Genomic DNA, 21151 nt, shown 5'->3' with positions numbered 1-21151 from the left:
CCCAAAGTGCTGGGATTACAGGCTTGAGCCACTGCACCCGGCCTACATATTTTTACTGTAAAGAAATATGACAAAAACTTTCAAGTATATAAACTGTTTTATACTAGGATAAACTTCTATGGATGAAGTGAAATGAAACAGAAGGTTACGGAAATACAGGAATGATATAAAATTTCCAATTGTTAAAAAAGATTGGTACATGTGTCTTTATTTTTAAATTTTTTAAATTTTAAACTTTTTTGAGATAGGGCTGTCACCTGGGCTGGAATGCAGTGGCACAATCACAGCTCACTGCAGCCTTGACCTCCTGGTCTCAAGTGATCCTCCTGCTTCAGCCTCCCAGGTAGCTGGGACCACAGGTGTACACCATCACACCTGGCTAATTTTTGTTTTTGTTTTTTTGTTTGTTTGTTTTTTGTAAAGACAGTGTTTCTCCATGTTGTCCAGACTGGTCTCGAACTCCTGGGCTCAAGTGATCTACCCATCTCAGCCTCCCAAAGTGTTGGGACTATGGGAGTGAGCCACTGCGCCCAGCCTGTACATGCGTTTTTAAATGGATGATGGGGAACATCAAATCACTAGGATATAAAATTTGTGTTGGATACATTTAAAAGAGTAATGTATGAGTTATGTTTATTCAACATCAGATTTAGACCCTTTGTATCTAAAGTTATAATGAAAGATGAATATCGACTTTATGTGAAGGAATTATTGTCTTTGCAAAATTCTATTTGGGGGTAGGGGAGCAAAAATGTTGGAAATACAGTGTTTAGGATGAAGGGCTGTACATTTCAGAGCCTAAAAAAGGGCACTGTACACCTGAGTATGGAGAGAGAGGCAATGGCACTGACAGAAGAGGAAGGATCTCATAGGAGATATTATCTTCCTTACAGTTTGGACAACAGTCAAGATTGTCTTCAACAGGGATTCCTGGTAAGATCCTTAGAGTCATGTAAAACACAAAGACAAAATGTCTCATTTATAATCCAGTGGTGAGTTTTAGTAAGATTTCAAAGATGGAAGTTTCATTACACAAATTTCAACTATTTTAAGTGATTGAGATGTACACCTATTTAAGGAATACATTATGACACACAGGAAAACTGGCTGCAGCATCATACTCATTTTGATTTTCTAGGATTTATCATCTTGAATATAAAATATAAAATGCTGATACAAGCTGACATCATTCGTTCATCTCAATAACATGTTTAGGGAATCTTTTGTGTCAAGTGCTACATTGGTGCTACAGATTCAGACTGTGCACACAAGCAATGCACTTAAGGCAATCACAGTGACTGATGGATTAGTAGTGATGTGGCCAGAAATTAGTTGGAAAAAATTGGCAAGAGTTGGCTCATAATAGGAGGTCTTTGTGTTTCATTTTAAGGAGTTTGGATATTTATATTGACAACATAGAAAATTTGGGCCAGGTGTGGTGGCTCACGCCTGTAATCCCAGCACTCTGAGAGGCCGAGGCGGGCGGATCACAAGGTCAGGAGTTCAAGACCAGCCTGGCCAAGATGGTGAAACCCTGTCTCTACTAAAAATACAAAAATTATCTGGGCGTGGTGGCGGATGCCTGTAGTCACAGCTACTTGGGAGGCTGAGGCAGAGAATTTCTTGAACCCGGGAGGTGGAGGTTGCAGTGAGGCAAGATTGCGCCACTGCACTCCAGCCTGGGCAACAGAGCAAGACTCCATCTCAAGAAAAAAAAAACCAACAGAAAACAGAAAATTTCAAAGAATGTAAAATCATAAAACTGTTTTAGAAAGAATACTTACTGTTGTGGGAAGGTTGGAGTATGGAGCAAGGTTTATGCAAGGGAGGGATCCTGGTGGTGGGTGGATTAGGAGGCAAGACTGGAATTAGGAAAATGAGTTAGAAGAGTACTGCAGTATTGTAGAGAGAAGTGATGACTAAGCTTAATTAATGGCAGTAACAATGGAATAAAAAGGAAGGGAAAGAAATATTTAGGAAATAGAATCACAGGCCTGGGTGAGAGACAGAAATATGGGTAAATGACTTAGAGGCAGTCAAAAAACTATAATTGTAGTTAGATATTACCACAGGGGAATGTACAGGATACCACAGAGATGAAAGTCGGTAATATAGGCATTCATGCAGAAAAAGAAAGATCCATAGAGGAGATGGGTAAAGAACGCCTAGAACAGTAGTAGAAAAACCAAAACAAAGTATATCCTAAAAACAGGACTGGCAAGAGAATCTGCAGGGCCTCTTGTTCAAAAATATTAAGCATTTCAGGTTGGTGATAGCCGATAAAAGCATGGAACTCTGAGTGCAGGGCCCTATGGATTGCACAGGTCACACACTCAGGAAAGCCTGCTTAAAAGCCAAGTAGATGGAAGTGACAGTGTCAATGAAGTGAAATTGGTCAACAAGAATAAATGATGCAGAGAAGTGAAGTAGGATGAGGAAAGAAAAGTGTCCTTTGGCTTGGCAAGTAGGTCAAGGATGGATATAACAAGAACAAATCAGTAAAGCAGTGGCAGAAAGCAGATGATGGAATATTTTAAAAATCCTAGGCCGGGCGCCGTGACTCATGCCTGTAATCCCAGCACTTTGGGAGGCCGATGCGGGTGGATCACCTGAGGTTAGGAGTTCGAGAACAGCCCGACCAACATGGTGAAACCCCGTCTCTACTAAAAATACAAAATTAGCCGGGGGTGGTGGCGGGCGCCTGTAGTCCCAGCTACTCAGGAGCCTGAGGCAGGAGAATTGCTTGAACCCAGGAGATGGAGATTGCGGTGAGCCGAGATCACACCACCGCACTCCAGCCTGGGCAACAAGAGTGAGACTCCATCTCAAAAACAAACAAACAAACCTAGTAAGATGAATAAGTAAAGACGGACAAGAATCTTCCAATTGAAGCCTAGATTAAGTAAAATATACAGGTGGTACATACTTTGAGAAGGGGCTATATCCTTCCGAGGGTCCTTCAGCGTTGTAGGAAGATGAGTTCAAGGTCACCTTAAACATTTTAATATGTAATAAACTTGAAGGCCCCAGATATCAGAGAATAGTGACATTTCTATGGGGATAGGAACTAGAATGCCATTCTGGAACTTTCTTTTCAGATTTACATATCTAGTTGACAGCACAATGAGGATAAACACAAAGAGAGAATCAGAGAGATGGACAAGAAAAGAACTTAGTCCAGATATGGCACTTCTCTGAGCCAACTTTTGCTATTTTACTTTATGAGGAAATAAAATCATTGTGTTAAAAATGTATATCTTATGATCCCTCATTAGTGGTTTAAAATGTTGTTCCTTGTTGGGAAGCTAGTAATTCATAGCATGGTGGTTTACACCTGCAATCCTAGCACTTTGGGAGGCTGAGGCTGGTGGATCCCTTGAGTCCAGGAGTTTGAGAACAGCCTGGGCAACGTGGCAAAACCCCATCTCTGCAAAAAATACAAAAATTAGCCAGGCAGGTGTAGTCTCAGCTACTTAGGAGGCTGAGGTGGGAGGAGCCAAGGTGGTTGAGGCTGTGGTGAGCCATGATTGTGCCACTGCACTCCAGCCTGAGCAACAGAGAGAGACTCTGTTTCAAAAAATAAAATAAAATAAAAGTTAAAGGAAAAGTACTAACACTTGAAGTATAAAAATATAAATACTTAAATGTAACATTAAAGAAGGGGAGAGGTTTTTTGTTTGTTGATTTTTACTAAAAATTACACTGACGAGTACTATTTGAGAAAGTTTAGATTCAACAAGGAAAAAATCAAGTTACTCGGTTTGAGGGGAGTATATGACAGGTAGAAATAATGTACTCCCCCAATCAGTTCCTGCCATGCTTGCCTACATGGCCTCAAGCCCTCATAATGAGTGACTGGGGGCTTTAGGCCAGAATAAGTTGAGGACCCTCATAATTGACTGGGACCCTCTAACAAAAGCAACTATGTTAGCTTTTTAAATTGCGCATAACAGGTTGCTACAAAGTTAGCAGCTTAAAACAGCACTTATTAAACTATCTGTAAAATATATACAAATGAAGATGCATTTTACACATCTATAAATGGTGTCATAACTAGAGCATGGATGTTATATACGTTTTTTAATAACTTAGAGGAAAAATAAAGGTTCTATGATATACAAAAAACCAAACAACACTCATTTATTATTTCAAGGTTTCTGTCAGTCAGAATTCTGGGCACACTTATAGCTGAGAGCACTGCACTTCTTATCTTTGGCTTGGGGTCCTTCGAGGTTTATTCAGGTTTTTGGCAGAATTGCAGTTGTAGCACTGAGGCCCCCATTTTCTTGCTAGCTATTGACTGGGCCACTCTCAGCTCCTAGATGCCACTGGAATTTCCTTGCCATGCGGCCTTCGTAGGCAGCTCCTGCATGGATATTTGCTCCTTCCAGGCCAGCAGGAGCATGTGTCTTTGACTTCATGAAGGGTGAAGTCCTTTTACCTGTAATAACCCACCTGATTAGGCCAGGTGTGGTGGCTCGTGCCTGTAATCCCAGTACTTTGGGGACACCAAGGCAGGAGGCTCCCCTGAGATCAGGAGTTCAAGACCAGCCTGGCCAACATGGTGAAACCCCACCTTTACCAAGAAATAAAAAAATTAGCCGGGCATGGTAGTATGCTCCTGTAGTTTCAGCTGAGGTGGGAGAATCGCTTGAACCCAGGAGGTGGCGGTTGCAATCAACAGAGATCGCACCACTGCACTCCAGCCTGGATGACAGAATGAGACCCTGTCTCAAAAAAAGAAAACAAAAACAAAAACAAAAACTCACCTGATTAGGCCCAGCCCAGCTGGATCATCTCCCATTTTGTTAACTCAAAGATAACTGATTATAAACCTAATCGCCATAGTGATATTACAAGATATTTATAGGTTCTACCTCTTTTCAAGAGGAGATTATACAAATTGTGCATACCAGGGGGTGAAGACCTAGGGAGCCATTTTAGAATTCTGCCTCCCACAGCACCTTTCCCACAACTGCCTCCAGGGTGGGACAGAAATGATGGCCCAAACAGGCTGACTCATTCCTCTCCCTGCACCCTTGAGGGGCCTTGTCTTCAGGGGATCCACTTTTCTCCTCACCATCTGACTGTTTTCTTGAGAGCCTGAATTTTGTTGTAAACCTCCATCATATGAAAAATATTAAGGCTTTAAAGCATTGAGACCTGTCTCTTGGGGGATTTCTCTTACTCGACTCTTCTTTAAAAGGCTGTATGTGTTTGTAACTGTAACACATGAAGATAATTACAAAAAGCCAAACTGTTGGAAAAAGGACACAATGAGAACTCTCTGCCTGACTCCAGCCTTCTGTCCTCTGTCAGCCATGTTCTCCTCAGAATTAACCAACATTATCCATTCTATCTCCTTGGATAGTTCACATATTTATGTTTTTCCACAAATGCTAGCATTTTTATTCTGCACTCTGTGTTTTCTTTAGTAGTGCATCCTTCACACATAGATTTAAATTGCTCATTTTATTTTTCAAAAAAAATTTTTTTTTGAGACAGAGTCTTGCTCTGTCGCCCAGATTGGAGTGCAGTGGCATGATCTCTGCTCACTGCAACCTCCACCTCCCACGTTCAAGCGATTCTCATGTCTCAGCTTTCTGAGTAGCTGGGACTACAGGTGCATGCCACCACTTATGGCTAATTTTTGCATTTTTAGTAGAGACAGGGTTTCACCAGTTTGGCCAGGCTGGTCTCAAACTCCTGGCCTCAAGTGATCTGCCTGCCTGCCTTGGCCTCTCAAAGTGCTAGGATTGCAGGCGTGAGCCACTGGGCTCGGCTTTAGGTTGTTAATTTTAATTGTGGTCACTTGACTTCAAGAACAGGGAAGAGGAAGAGATTTGGGCTGCCGCCTGTCCCTCATTTAGGAACTAGTGGAAAACGATTTAGGTCAGCTGTCTCAGGTGGTTCTAAATGTTTTCACTTGTTAGCAGAGAGCATCCACCGTGAGGCGGTGAGACACACTTGAGCTGAACTGCACATAATGTAAACGTCAGGGCCGGACAGGGGAGAGTTAGACAAGTGTGGGTCTCAGGTGCTTAGAACACCTTGGACAGAAAGCGAGGTCATATAATTCATTTATCAGCAAGTAACACAAACATGCACCTCTTCTTTTTTTTTTTTACATGGTGTGATTGTATTACCACAAATTAGCTGCTTTTATTTTTTATGTTAAATAACATACAGTAGGCGTTTAATGTACATCATCTTAATTATGGGCTAGCAAAAATATCTAAAACTCTTAAGATTCTTGCCACGGAAAAACTTTGTATTTCCAAACAACCAAGTAACTTAATTAGAAATTATATTGACCCGTGTCATGGGGATGAGGGATGATGATAAGAGGAAGTGATGGCATGCCGTCAATTGAATAGGAGAGCCGAGACAAATTTTTACTTTTTTTTAAAACATTAATACAATTTAGAAATTTCAAATTGTTCAAAGCTGGATCGAAATATAACGGATTATGGGCATTTTATGTTATTTTCAAATTAAATGATGGGTCATTGGTAATTAAAACAGTAAATCCCTCCTTTCTGTATCAATAACACATGCCTACTGTTTTCGTCTATTTTGAACACAATCCTAGCCCAACTTTTAGTATAGTCATTTCCCTGAAGGGTTTCTTGTAATTTTTTCCTGAAAGCATTTATGTTACTTCCTATAACCCCAACACCACTCAGGGCATTTGGTTGTAGCAAGTGAGGTTAACCAAGTTTAAAATCCTGTTGAATTCACAGGAGAGTTTAACTGCATCTGTCTAATTTAAAAGATGTTGGCAGCCCATGAGCAGTTCTATGTGCAAGAGAAAGTTTCACACTTTAAGGCTATGTCAGGATCAGATAATGAATTTATCAAAATGACACGATCACATTGAAACAAAAATATTTTTGTTTTTTGGTTTTTCTTTTCAAAAAGAAAAACCGCAATAAGAGGGCCTCAAAGGTGATTTCCAGCTGCTATGTTCTCATTAGCATATTTGTAACGGCGGCACACAGTGGAAGCCTTACATTTCCTCAGTCTGATGTAACTTTGGCCAAAGTACTTTCAGACTTTAGTAATTTGCTTGTTTTAAGAGAAATAATAGCCTGAGATGAGGATATTTGTATAAACCCCTTCCTGAAATGTCTAGTACCTTTCATTGCATAATTAAAATTCCTATTGTGTTTCTTTAACAGTAAAGACATTTTCATTATCAAAGAATGATGTTCATGTTTTAAATAATAACTGTAAAATAATCTCTTCATTAAAAATAATCATTTTTAATGGTTTTATACAAACTGAAACAATAATAAAGCCCATATTACAAATTACTTTGCCTAATTTAGATATGAGTGACTTAAAATTGCTTCTTTTGCAAATGTCCCCTGGTGATTTTCAGAAAACTTAATAAATTGAAAGTACAGAAATAAATAGTCACTTTTTGGGGGGCTCTGGCCTTATTCAAGCTTTTAGAAATTTTCTGGGCCTTTTGTCAGTTTTCAAATTAGAGATTGGAAACTCCAATTCTGATAATACTGTTCTACTGTATGAGTTCATTGACATAATCAGATAGCATGTCTTATCTTCCACCTGCTCTCATGTTCATCAGCTGAGAGAAGGTACCCTGACTGTCACTTCTAGAGAAGAAATAATAAATGTTGATGATTAACAAAATTGCAGCCCTTATGGGAATCTGCCTCACTTATAAATGTACCCTTCTTTCCCCACAGTCACTGTACTTGATTATACCTAGCTCTGACACAGTTCAAAACTTAACCGCACCCATAGAACCTCTTTATCAGGTGGACATCAGTGTCATTTTATTGCCAGTGAAACTGATCCACAAACAAGCAACTCTCCTGAACTCAAGGACAGAAGACAGACAAGGGGCTTCCACTCATTTCCATCATCAGAATTTGGTTTCCCATGCGAAGAAGTAGGCTGCTATGATCTCAGCCAAGCCAAGTTTTGTCCTCCTTCCTCTATCTATCCTCAGTCTTCTTTCTCCTTCTATGGCAAGGGTCCCCAACCTCTGGGCCATGGACTGGTGGTGGTCCATGGACTGTTAGGAACCCAGCGGCAAAGCAGGAGGTGAGCTCAGGGCCAGCAAGCGAAGCTTCATCTGTATTTACAGCTGCTAACCGTCACCTGTGTTACTGCCTGAGCTCTGTTTCCTGTCAGATCACTGGGGCATTAGATTCTTATAGGAGCAGGAACCCTGCACATGGGAGGGATCTAGGTGGCCCGCTTCTTATGAGAATCTAATGCCTGATGATCTGTCACTGTCTCCCATCACCCCCAAATGTGTCCGTCTAGTTGCATGAAAACAAGCTCAGGACTTCCACTGATTCGACATTATGGCGAGTTGTATAATTATCTCATTATATATTACAATGCAATAATAATAGAAATAAAGTGCACAATAAATGAAATGGGCTTGAATCATCCTGAAACCATCTTCCGTGGCCCCAACCCCAGTCTGTGGAAAAAGTCTTCCATGACACCGGTTCCCAACAGGGATTGCTGGTCTCTACAGCGTCTATCCTCTCTCTCTCTTTTTCTTTGAACAGAGTCTCACTCTGTTGCCCAGACCGGAGTGCAATGGCGCCATCCCGGGCTCACTGCAACCTCCGCCTCCCGGATTCAAGAGATTCTCCTGCCTCAGCCTCCCGAGTAGTTGGGATTACAGGCACCCACCACCAAGCCCAACTAACTTTTGTATTTTTAGTAGAGTTGGAGTTTTGTCATGTTGGCCAGGCTGGTCTCGAACTCCTGGCCTCGTGATCCGCCCACCTCGGCCTCCCAAAGTGCTGGGATTACAGGTGTGAGCCACGGCACCCGGGTCTATCCTCTCTTGACACCTACTCTCCTTAGGTTCTTCACACTTAGGTGATTCCAAACCTTTTCACTGAGGCAGAAAAGTAGCATTAACTTCTTCTAAGCTATAAAGGACTCCTGAGAGGCGTTTCCCATTTCATCATGTACCAGCTTTTACTTGTGGACTCTGGATGTACATTACGATGGAAGCGGCAGGAGAGAAAGCGACTGGCCTGCTCTGCTGGGTGTAAGGCGAGGGCAACCTGGAGCAAGTTCAAATCCCGCCTCTGCGGGAGGCAGAGGTTGCAGTGAGCCGAGATGGCGCCACTGCACTCCAGCATGGGCGACACGGTGAGACTCGTCTCAAAAAAAGAAAAAAAGAAAAAAAAAATTCCACTTCTGCTCGCCACACTCCACCATTCTCTGAGCCTCGGTTTACTCATGTGTAAGGGGGACTGCGATGATTAGAGGAGCTCGTGCATGCCACGCACTGGCTTGCTTGGTATCCTTGGAGTCACCGAAAGATTAGTTCAGCTCCCCGCCTGCCCACGCCCTGGGGCAACACTCATTTTGGGGAAAAGTCCTCCTTAATGCTGAAGTGATCCAGTTCCCTTCTTTTCTCTAGCTCGCCAATCGGGCTGGAGGAGAGGCCACTCGTTTGGGAAGGCGCGGTCCGGGTCGGTGTACCGCGCACCAAACCCTGCCAGAGAACTGAGAGAGGCGGCCAGGGGGCTGGGTGCCTGGTGAGAAAGGCGCCAGCTGCCGGGTCACCTCGAGAGGAAGGAAGGGGCGGGAGAGCGAGTGGAGCGGGCGGAGCCTGAAAACCTCCGCGCCACCGCTGCGCTCTTTACAAAGGCCCCGGGCGCGAGACGACGTGCTCTGCCCGCCAGTGGGAAGGGAGGCCGCGCGCGCGGGAGCGCGGGAGGATCGGCGGCTCGCGGTCACTGGTCCCTGGCTCGGTTCCCTGCACCCCGGGGCTCACACTTACCCGCGCGGAGGAGCAGCGGCCGGGTGTCCACCCCCAGCCTGCGCCCAGTCTCCTCGATTCCCCTCGCTCTGAGCCGGGAGAGCCGAACAGCTGAGGAGAGTTCGCTGACTCCCCAGCCCCAGGTACTTGCGGGGCGGCGGGCTGGGGGTGAGGTGGGGACTGGCCCTTTTCTGTTTATCCCGCAAAGACAGCAGCTTTGTCCAGGAGATTTTGGGGGTGTCGGATCGGAAGTCATCCCCCGCTGCTCCTGCTCACCTGGCACACGCTCACCATATGCTAAGGAAAGCCTGCAAAAATTATAGACAGCACCTCCCTATTTTATAAAATATGAGAATATTTACATAAATGAGGAAACATTGGAGATGGGGGTGTGTTTTCTCTGTACTTTGGTATTCTTTTCAACGTTTTTCTAATCAGAAAACAAAAACGAATGCCATTTATGCAGTGTGGCTCCAGAGCAGTTGTGCGTGACCCCCCTCCCCCGCTTGCCAACTGCCACGGCCCCACGCTCTCGGTGGCCAAGCGAGACCTTTCTGAGGGGCCCTGGGCTCCCTGGAGTGCCGAGGTCCTTGGTCCTAGACCTGACTCCTTCTTCAGTCTGGTTCATGAGAGAAATATAGTAATCCGTTGTTTTCTGGGACTTTCCCCAGATTTCAGATTGAAAGGTGGAATTTCCCAAATCCTCTGAAGCCAAAATCCACACTGAGCCTCACTGCGGATTTCCGCAGCCACCAGGAAGTGGGACTGGACCCCAGGTCAGGCCAGTCAAGTAGAGTGGCAGAAAGAAAATCTCATGTCTGAAAGACACCGAGCTTTCCTAAGGGTTTCCTCCTGCTGTTTGGTTTTCACTTTTTTTTTTTTTTTTGATTCTTTGTTTTTGCAAGACCTGTGGTTTTAGTATTAATTCTGCCAAACAGCTGTGCCAGAGTTCACAAATATCTTCAGAGCCACACTTCAGGGTGATCCTGTTGAGCAGGGTTAGACAGGAGGATAACTTGGTCCTTTGCTCTGCTTCCAAGTTTCTGTTCCCCTCCTGTGTGCTCAGTGTTCGGTATTCGTTAGGGAGAAAAGCCTTGAAACTTACTACTTGCAACCACCCAAAGACATACTCTTTCTTGAGAATATATTCAGGGGGAACTGGGGAGGCGAGGGGGTTGGGGGGAAATGAAAGTAAACATTTTCACCATCCAGAGCAGACCCCATTAGTTTGGTCAATCCTGTTTTAAAAAATAGACTTCTTAAAGCATGAGAAATCTGGTTGGCATGCATGACCACCCAGGGGTGCCAAGCTTTCTGTTAAACTGCTTAGACACCTGGGTCCTTTTAGCGAAAATATTTCTGTATATGTTTTTGTTTATGGCATTTTAAGGCCGAACACCCTTTGGCAAGGAGAGGTAGTATGTCTCTTCACGGGCTTTGCAGGACCTTAGTGAGTGTGTGTGTACGTGTGTGTGTGTGTGTGTGTGTGTGTTGTGTTGCAGGGAGGGTAGCAGAGGTGGAGGTGCTGTTTTTGCACATAGCACCTCTACACGTATCCATTCTTCTTTCCCCAGAGAGGAGTCAGAAGCCTTGCCCTCGATCTAACTCTTCTCTTCCCAACTCTAAGCCTCCCAGGTTAAGTGTATACATCCTGATGTCCAGCACAGAAGAGCTGGACACTCAAGATGCAGCATCTATGCCTTCTGTATTCAGCTTTCAGAGACAGAGTTCCCAACTGCAGTGCTTATTTTTATTTCTATATTTATTGTATTTCCTTTGTTAACACAGATATTATTGTTTGTCAGATATTAATCAGTGTTTTACAACTTTTCCATGTCAGATATCACAGTTTACCCCTTTAATAATACTTTGCTAATCTCCAACCACTGTCAATTCCATAAAAATCAGAGGTTGGTGATTTTGTAAAGAAAATATTTGTTAAGTGTTTGAATAGATATTGAAGTGCACATGGTATAAAATTCCAAAGGTGTAGAGTGTGTGTGCAGTGGAGAGTAAGTCTCCTTCCTATCCTGGGCCCCCAGTTTCTGTCTCCAGAGGTAACCATTGTTATCACTATATAAAATCATTGTTGCCCTGTTTCTTTGATAACTTATGACTAACAGATTTCAAAATGCTGTTTTGAGCAAATGTGCACCAATGATTTTTTAAAATCTAACAATTTTAAGTATATTATTTTAATTGTCAGCTTCTGTCTTTCCTGTTTTTCTGCTGACCACTCTGAAATGTCAGAGTGACTTTGTAGAGGGACTCTGTGGCTTTGAGGATAAACAAATAGATTCATTTCTAAGTTCCTTGAGGTCAGAGATCAACATGGTCTCCAAACAACCTGCCACAATTACCGATGAGTACTAGGTCCATGCTAACATTTATACACCCAGGCTTACTGATACCCAGGTTACTGATATTCACCGTAACCTGGTGCTTCAGAGCCTGTTCCTCCTATGAGGTAGCACTAATGGTGTATTTCCCTCCCCAGTATTAGATTCTTGTTTGGTGCCTTGCTGGTTGTAGCCCACACACATTTATGTCCCCCTTCTCTACAGGTTAACCGCTAAAGTTTGTGAAGTAACTGGTAACCAGGGAGGCAGTGTTTGTAATGGTTAAGAGAGGATGCATTGGAGTTTGAGTCCTGTCTTTGACACTGGATTTATGATCTGGGCTGGTTTTTAACCCTCTGAGATTCAGCTCCCTTATCGGTGAAGCAGTGATTCACAGGGTTATTTTGAAGATTAGATGACCTGTTGTCACCAAAAAGCAGGTTAGTTGCCCGCTGCATGCAGAGTCCAATTAACAAGAGTGAGGTCTGGTACAAAAAAAAAGTGAATTCCTAAGCTAGCTTGGAGAAGGGGGCACAAAACGTCCTGCCTTTATCCACACCCAGAATGTGCTGCTTCACTTTTGGAGCAGAAAGTGGGCCTCTTTTATAAAGTAGGGTGGGAAGTGAGCCAGAGCAGGGGGTCCCCCGCTTCCCTGGTGCTTTATCTACCAGACAGTTGAGTTGGCACCTTCCTGGGCAGAAATATAAGTTATATAAGTGGCCAAGTGGGCATACTCTCACCATGCCCTCCTAGTAGGTGTGAGTTCAGAGGCCACCCCCTAGAGGTGAGAGTTCTGTGGGGACATGCTTTGGTCTGCAAATCGACTGTCAACTCTTCAGGAGAGATCAAAGTTAAGGTTGTCTTGGAGCACATAGTTAGATATACTTGCCCTGTAGGGAATTTCTGGTCAGGAAAGGTGAATGGTTACATTTGCATTTCTGAAGGTCTAAGTAGGAAGCGGGGCACAGGGGGAAGGGGAAAAGAAAAAATAATTTAAAAAATTAAACTATGACTTAGAAAAGTGGAGGTACTTGGTTACAGTGTATCAGGGTATCAGCAGTCTGCCTGGCACATGAAAGGCATGAAATAAGTAATAGCCCTTATTCCTGTCTGTATTAGTTTGTTCTCACACTGCTAATAAAGACATACCTGAGACTGGGTAATTTATACAGGAAAGAGATTTAATGGACTCACAGTTCCACATGGCTGGGGAAGCCTCACAATCATGGCAGAAGGCAAGGAGGAGCAAGTCACATCTTACATGGATGGCAGCAGGCAAAGAGAGAGCCTGTGCATGGAAACTCCCCCTTATAAAACCATCAGATCTCGTGATACTTATTCACTATCACAAGAACAGCATGGGAAAGACCTATCCCCATGATTCAATTACCTCCCATCAGGTCCCTTCCACAACATGTGGGAATCATGGGAGCTATAATTCAAGATGAGATTGGGGTGGGGACACAGCCAAACCATATCACTGTCAGAGTTTGCTGTGGTTTTATACCTTCATAAGATAGGTGAATGCATCCATCAGCTCAGGCTCTGATATAGTGCAGTAACAAATGACCTAAAAAATCTCAGTGGCTTATTGGAAGAAGGGTTGATTTTTTTGCTAATATTAACTGTCCTTTATGTATCTGTCTTTGGCTCTTCCCTCTGGGACCCAGACTGAGCTGCTCCTTGTGGGAACTGCTGATGTTTTGACAAAAGAAAGAGGGAAGGTGGAACTACACAGTGGCTTTTAAGTTTCTGCTTGGAAGTAAGTCACTGCCATTCATGTTTCATTGACATGGTTGTTAATGAAGTGGATCATCATTTTAAAGGGGCAGAACTGGTAGGGACAGGCCTGCAAGGATGGGGTAGCAAATATTTGACACTAATGCAGTCTGCCTCAGTGTTTGTTGGATGGAGTCACAATTGTGAACCCAGAGATTCATCAAACCCAGACAATTGATCTGCACCAAGACACTCATAGCCACCGATGTATAAACCAGAATGCCATTTTTTCTCTCTAACAGTGGATAATATATCTGTCCTGGGGACTGAGTATAAGAACCTATATGGGGTGAGCTTTCCTTGTGGTTGATTTGCTCAGAAGACTGAATTATAAAGTAATAGCTTATATAAAGCATACAAAAACAAAATTTGGATGTTACCAAAAGACTATTTAGATCCAGAATACACCATGGTTTTTAATACAGTTCTCCTTTTGGAATTCTTATCGCCTGAAGTCCAAGAATGAACTAAATTGATGGCAGCATATCGTAAATAAAGCTGGAGATCACTTACAGATTTCTGACGCTTCTTTTCAGGCTCTTGTTAATAGCAAATGCTTTTCTTGTCGACTGCTAATGCATCATCCCATGACTTATAATTATTCTTTTATGCTGTCTGCTTCCTGAATAATGAGACTTTATTATCGTAATTATAGTGTCTTCAAATCACAGTGTAAGATGGATTAACCAGTTTTACCCATTGTGTGTTAATTCTTGCTGACTTTGGTTTCATAGTAAGTTTTACCACCCCTAGCACAGGATTTTGAGGATTTTTCTCAGTTTTTCTGCTTATAGCTGGACATCTGTGGCCTGCTTGGGTAGAGCAATATGATGCAATAATGTTCAAAAATATATTATGAAAATAAAATTGAAAATGCATTTTCAAATCAATGGAAAAGAAATATTGCTTAGCTATGTCATTTGTTGGATAATTGAATAAATTGAGAGTTTGATTCCCAGCAGCAAAACTTTGTAAAACAGAAGGAAAGATTATATTTTAAAAGTAAACAGCAGGGCTGGGAATGGTGGCTCATGCCTGTAATCCTAGCACTTTGAAAGACCGAGGGTGGGTGGATTGCCTAAGCTCAGGAGTTTGAGAGCAGCCTGGGCATCATGGTAAAACCCCGTCTCTACTAAAATATGAAAAATTAGCTGGGAGTGGTGGCACACACTTGTAGTCCCACCTACTTGGGAGGCTGAGACAGGAGAATTGCTTGAACCTGGGAGGCAGAGGTTGCAGTGAGCCAAGATCACGCCACTGCACACTGCACTCCAGTGACAGCAAGACGCTGTCTCCAAAAAAAAAAAAAAAAAAAAAAAGGAAATGCCAGCAAGGTAGAAAGGGAAGGAAAATATTCTTTCTGGTTTTTGTTTTTTATATTTCAAACCAGCATAATTTTGATGCCAACATCTAATATAGATGGCAAACAAAAAACAATAAAACTACAAATCAATCTCACTTAAGACTGATTATCTCCAAACCCCAAATCAGTATAAGCAGACAGTGTCCGGTAGCCTCAGCAAGGGAGAGTCATCCAAGGAATGCAGGCGGCACTCAGCATCTCTCTGGGTACTGGTGTAACTTCTCGCCATGCTACAGTTACAGAATTCTGTGCAGCTGTTAAAGAATGAGGTATATTTGTAAGTGTAGATATGGGAAAATTATCACCCATATGTATTATTAATTGAAAAATTGGTCAGGCATAGTGGCTCACGCCTGTAATCCCAGCACTTTTGGGAGGGCGAGGCGGGTGAATCACCTGAGCTCAGGAGTTTTGAGAGCAGCTTGGCTAACATGGCGAAACTCCGTCTCTACTAAAAATACAAAAATTAGCCGGGTGTGGTGGTGCGTTTCTGTAATCCCGGCTACTTAGGAGGTTGAGGCAGGAGAATTGCTTGAACCCAGGAGGTGGAATTTGCAGTGAGCTGAGATTGCGCCATTGCACTCCAGCCTGGACGACAGAGACCTGTCTCAAAAAAAAAAAAAGAAGAACAAAGAAAGGTTCAGAACTAAATATAGCATGTTTCTATTTGTGTAAGAAATTTTTTTTCTCTGTGGAGAGATGTGCTTGTATGTATGTTTGTGTGTGTGAGAGTGCACACACATAGTTATGCTGGTTATGTAAACAAAACTTCTGTAAGGATAAAAGTAGCTTTTACAGTGGTTGTACTGTAGGAGAGAAAGACAAAGAGTTCAGGTGGGGGAGAAATACTCTTTTTTAAAAATCCTTTGTTAGTGTTTGAATTTTAAAATCATGTACATGTACTTTTAAAAAATTAAATTAGTTTTAAAATGGCAATTCTCTGTTGAAGTAACTTCACAAAAATTTTAGTAGCTATTTCTCCTGTCCTGTTATACTGCTTTTAAGTACTGTACTAATTACCAAAGATATATGAAGTGAAGTGTAGGTGGAGGGCACCTCGGGCCATCGGCTCTCAAGGGATGTGGTTAACAACAGTTGGACTGTGCTATTTGTAGTTAATGACAGTTTGTCCATCCAGTCATTGAGTACCACTGACAAAAATAAATAATTCTGATACCAGTGCAGGCTGTGATAATTAGAACCAACTCATGGAGACTTATATTCTTAAAAGTAATGTCTAAAATTTGAAATTATAGAATAAAATAACCATTTAAAGCATTTACTATTTTTAATCATTTACCTGTTAGAAATCAAAGTGAGGATATAAAGGATAAATGTTGCAACTGTTTGTTTATAACTATTAAGTTTTTTTCTTTAACCAGGTTTCACAATTCATAATATATTTAATTATAATCCAGTTAATAAACTATGTTTTCTTTATGTATATATCCTCTGAAGGTATTCAAACCAAAGAGATTTTTTATTTCCTAATTTTCTTTTTAAAGTACACCTGTCATATTTTCTCTGGGCTCGAGTCACTCTATTTAGGTGAAAGAGGAACTGAGGTTTCTTTCTGCTTCCCTCAAATCATTTTATTATCAAAAATCATTCTTTGTTATTGTCTGCATTTTATGTATGGTGTTATAGTCAAACTAGAAATGAAAAAGAAGCTAGTGTAGCAATTTTATAGGGCTTGGTATAAGATTTCACATATCTACTAGTTCACTGAAAGTATTGTCTATGTACTGTTTTCTTAAAGTCCAAATAAATTGCCTATCAGGTGATGTTCATCAAAACGTTAGAATCAAAGTTCTCAATGCCTCAAGCATAAGCAGAAACTAACATGGTAATTTAATTATTGCAGGTGGGCCTTGTGCACATCATGACCAGTTTTGAAGATGCTGACACAGAAGAGACAGTAACTTGTCTCCAGATGACGGTTTACCATCCTGGCCACTTGCAGTGTGGAATATTTCAGTCAATAAGTTTTAACAGAGAGAAACTCCCTTCCAGCGAAGTGGTGAAATTTGGCCGAAATTCCAACATCTGTCATTATACTTTTCAGGACAAACAGGTTTCCCGAGTTCAGTTTTCTCTGCAGCTGTTTAAAAAATTCAACAGCTCAGTTCTCTCCTTTGAAATAAAAAATATGAGTAAAAAGACCAATCTGATCGTGGACAGCAGAGAGCTGGGCTACCTAAATAAAATGGACCTGCCATACAGGTGCATGGTCAGATTCGGAGAGTATCAGTTTCTGATGGAGAAGGAAGATGGCGAGTCATTGGAATTTTTTGAGACTCAATTTATTTTATCTCCAAGATCACTCTTGCAAGAAAACAACTGGCCACCACACAGGCCCATACCCGAGTATGGCACTTATTCGCTCTGCTCCTCCCAAAACAGTTCTCCGACAGAAATGGATGAAAATGAGTCATGAACACAGAAAGTCTAAGAGGAGAAATATGAAGGATGAAGAGCTCTGTAGATGCTGTATAGACACTAAATAAGAGTTGATTAGGGTAGTATATTATAGTCATGTGTTATGCTGTGAAATTTGGAATTCAGTATTATCATTTTGAAGTCTGTAAATTGTGTTAGTCATTAACTTAGTCACCTGTTGTATTCCTGGATCTACACAAAATTATTTTAAGTGCTCTTATTAATCTGTGAGGATTAATATGCAAAAAGTATCCTTTGAGATGAAGTCGTGTTCTCAAAATAAGGTTATATTATTTTCTTTTTCTGCTTGATTTTCATCTTGTGTTTTGCTTTGTTTTTGTAAGGAACCATCTCTTGGTTTGGTCACATCAGTTCACAACAGCGATTTGTTTTCAAGGTCAAGGCTCCAGGCAGGTTGTTACTGGTGTTTGCAGCCTGTCAGTACTTGCAGTACTGGAATAGGTTCTAGGCTAGTGTCTGCGCGTCACTGTGGTTTTAGCATGGGAGGACTTATTTGAGAAATACTACCTTACTTTTCTATGATTTCTTTTTACAGAGTTATAGTGTGTTTACTCCTAAGATGACAGTTCTCTTTGTCTATATTCAGCATCTAAGACAAATATTTAAACATTTTAAAGAACCACTGTGTTAAGTTTAGGATTATTTACTTACCAAATTAGAAGTTTGACTTTCATGTGTTATACACACTTTTAAAATTTCACGAATTCACCTTTTTAATAGTATCCATGTACATAATAGAATCAAAGTTTAATTAGCCATTTTCTTTGAATTTTTTTCTAAATAAGGGAAAGAACTGTTCTTGGGCCACTTTACATAGATAAACGTATGTGAATGTTTATGATAAACGCTTAAATATTTCTAAAATGTTAACTTCAAAAAAGTCTTTTTCAGTTCTTAAATAAAAATTCTTTTATTTAAGATACTTATTCGACTTATCTTAACTAAGGTAGCTATGAATGTTAAGTAGATGAGGTAACCATTCAGTTAAGTTAAATTGTAGCATTGCCAGGTAGTGAGGCTCACTGTACAATTTTCCAGGTAAATGAAATTTCCTGTAGTAAGAGGTCCATATTTTTGTAACAGCCTTTTAAAAATGCTTTTGTGAACCCTCCAGCCTCTTACCAAAAGAGGCTTTAAACCTCATCTTGATTCAGACCATCAGTCTATTCCTGGGCAGTAGTATGTGATGTCCAGCACCCTAACCCCGACTCCCCAGCCCTGGGACTATTCCAGTAGAGTGAAATATTTGTCCCTGTACAAAGTGGCCTGAATGACTGTTTGAGTTCCTGTGTCTGGTTTTCCTGTTTATTCCCTGTGATGCCCAGAGTAATGAATGGCCCATCCAAAGATGTCCAGATGTCCATGTGCTAGTCTCCAGAACTTGTAACTGCGTTGTTATGTGGCAAAGGGGAATGAAGGCTGCAGATGGAAGTAAAATAGATTATGCTGGATTATCTGGGTGTGCCCAATTGATCACCGGATCCGTAAAAGTGGAAGAGAGGCAGATCAGGATGTCAGCGTGATGAGGTGTGAGACAGACTTGACTTGCTGTTGCTGGGAGGAAGGAGGTCATGAGCCAAGGAATGTGGACAGTCTCTTGAAGCTGGAAAGTGTGCATTGGACATCTGGAAGCCAGAAAAGACAAAGAAATATCCAGAAAGGAACAAAGTCTTGTGGACACCTTGATTTTGGTCCAGTGAGAATATGTTTGACTTGTTAACCTACAAAACTTTATGATGATAAATTTGTGTTGGTCGTAAGCCATTAAATCGCAGTAATTTGTTATAGCAGCAGATAGAAAACTAATATACTCCCTTTAATATAAGGTTATCTACTATTGATTCTTTCTAGGATTTTAGCTTCTGGTCTGATGTGGGTTTACAGCCAGATCACCTGGCTTGAATTGCTTACAGTGTGTAGTCTCATGGTAAAGGCGTTCTATGAGTGAAGTGTATATACTTTAATGTGTGTATACTGTCACATTTTGACTATTTTGGAAGACTTTCACCTCTGTTTCTTGTCTTTGAGGCCGATGAATGTGTTTCTAAGTTATAAATTTAATATTAAGGGATTCATGTATTATTGTTATTGAATCCAAACAATGTGTTAAGTAATATTTAGGGCCAGAAAAATCTTGTACAGAATAATGATTTCCCCTAATGTAAATCTTGGAAAGGGTTTTGTTCAACTTGAGAAATATTAAATTTTTTGTTCTATTTTTTTTTTCTTAAAAGATTGGCAAAGGAGAGAGTGGGTTGCTAAAAGTTTATATTGTTCTCCAAAGAATAGAAACACTTTCCATAGCCCAACTCCAGTAGTAAATAATAATGAACACTTTAATAATGAAAGAGCAATTGGTTAATATTAGAATTGTTTTGATTACAAAGTTAGCATCTCTGCCTGAGCTACCCAACCCCAAAGCGGGGTTGTTAGAGGAAAGCTGCCATATTTCATAGAACCGAGGAAGGAATGCAGCAGACCTCAGGTGAGATTCGAATGCTCTGGCTCTGACCCTCAATGCATATTGGCTCCATGGTCACCTGTAGCTCCCAAGTTTTACACGTTATTGATCCCCCAAAGAGACCTGATCTCTTGATTTCAGTTCCAGGGACGGGTCAGCTTGGGTCAGGTGCCCGCCCCTTCGCCAATCAACTTGTCTCAGGTAATGCAGTCACATTATATAATGGCTGCTCTGGTCAGTGATCATGTGGATAGATACAGCATTTTCTCAAAAAATGGTCACAGAGGGGTGGGGGTGGGGCAAACAAAAATATTGGTGTTTGATACAAGGTACTGAAGCTAAGATGTGAAACCTTCCATATATACTTTAAGGACTTCTTTGTCCCTGGAAGTGATTTTTCTGGGGCTCCTTAGGTAGAGAGGTGTATTAATGGTGCCAGTGTTAGAATCCTTGGCAGTCTCTTCTTGAACCTGCAACTCCAGTGGTTAAATCTCATAGGCCATATGGTTATATAACCATTTTCTAGAGAATTCTGTTCCTACTATCTAATGCAGTAACTGACTTAAAAGTAAGTATTACTGTTAGACTCTAACGTAAGTGGTGGTATTTGTTTTAATGGAGGTGGGATCAGGTATGTGTTCACTTAAGCTTTACATTAAAAAAAATTTATATGTGTAAATAAATATATATGCCTTGTAGAAAAATTAGCCATAATCTTACTACCAGAAGAGAACTACTGTTAACTTTGTGTGTGTGTATATGTGGTGGATGGTTTTATGTTACCTCCTGGCTCTTTTTATGTTTCCAATTCTCTAACACTTGTTTAATTAATTACTTATATTATTAAGATAACAGGCATTGTTATTATTTTACTAAGTGGACCATGATTGAAACTATCAGAGTCTCCATTTCAGGTGGTGACCAAGATGAGCCCTACGACAAGTGGGTGGAATTTAATAGGTTTCTAGTTGGTATGAGTT

The 21151-nt window shown here is 41.3% G+C and overlaps 2 protein-coding genes across 6 annotated transcripts in view; one reads left to right on the top strand and one right to left on the bottom strand.

Annotated features, from left to right (window-relative positions):
* Positions 1–10088, bottom strand: part of ALPK1 (alpha kinase 1) — a 156149-nt gene extending 146061 nt beyond the window's left edge. For 2 of the 5 annotated variants that reach the window (XM_063809742.1, XM_063809745.1), the window contains exon 1: positions 9791–10088. The gene's annotated coding sequence lies outside the window, so the exon portion shown is untranslated. The remainder of the gene's footprint in view (positions 1–9790) is intronic. The other 3 variants (XM_063809744.1, XM_063809748.1, XM_063809751.1) reach the window with 3 other exon arrangements.
* TIFA (TRAF interacting protein with forkhead associated domain) lies at positions 9628–20875 on the top strand. The gene is made up of 2 exons (XM_526660.9): positions 9628–9912; positions 17115–20875. The coding sequence occupies exon 2, from the start codon at positions 17133–17135 to the stop codon at positions 17685–17687; it is 555 nt and encodes a 184-aa protein (XP_526660.1). The 5' UTR covers positions 9628–9912; positions 17115–17132; the 3' UTR covers positions 17688–20875.
* Positions 20876–21151: the final 276 nt, after the last annotated feature.

The sequence above is a fragment of the Pan troglodytes genome, chromosome 3 (assembly GCF_028858775.2).
Source record: "Pan troglodytes isolate AG18354 chromosome 3, NHGRI_mPanTro3-v2.0_pri, whole genome shotgun sequence".
Classification (NCBI taxonomy): domain Eukaryota; kingdom Metazoa; phylum Chordata; class Mammalia; order Primates; family Hominidae; genus Pan; species Pan troglodytes.
Note: the sequence above shows the minus strand (reverse complement) of the source record. Positions and strands in the feature narration are given on the sequence as shown.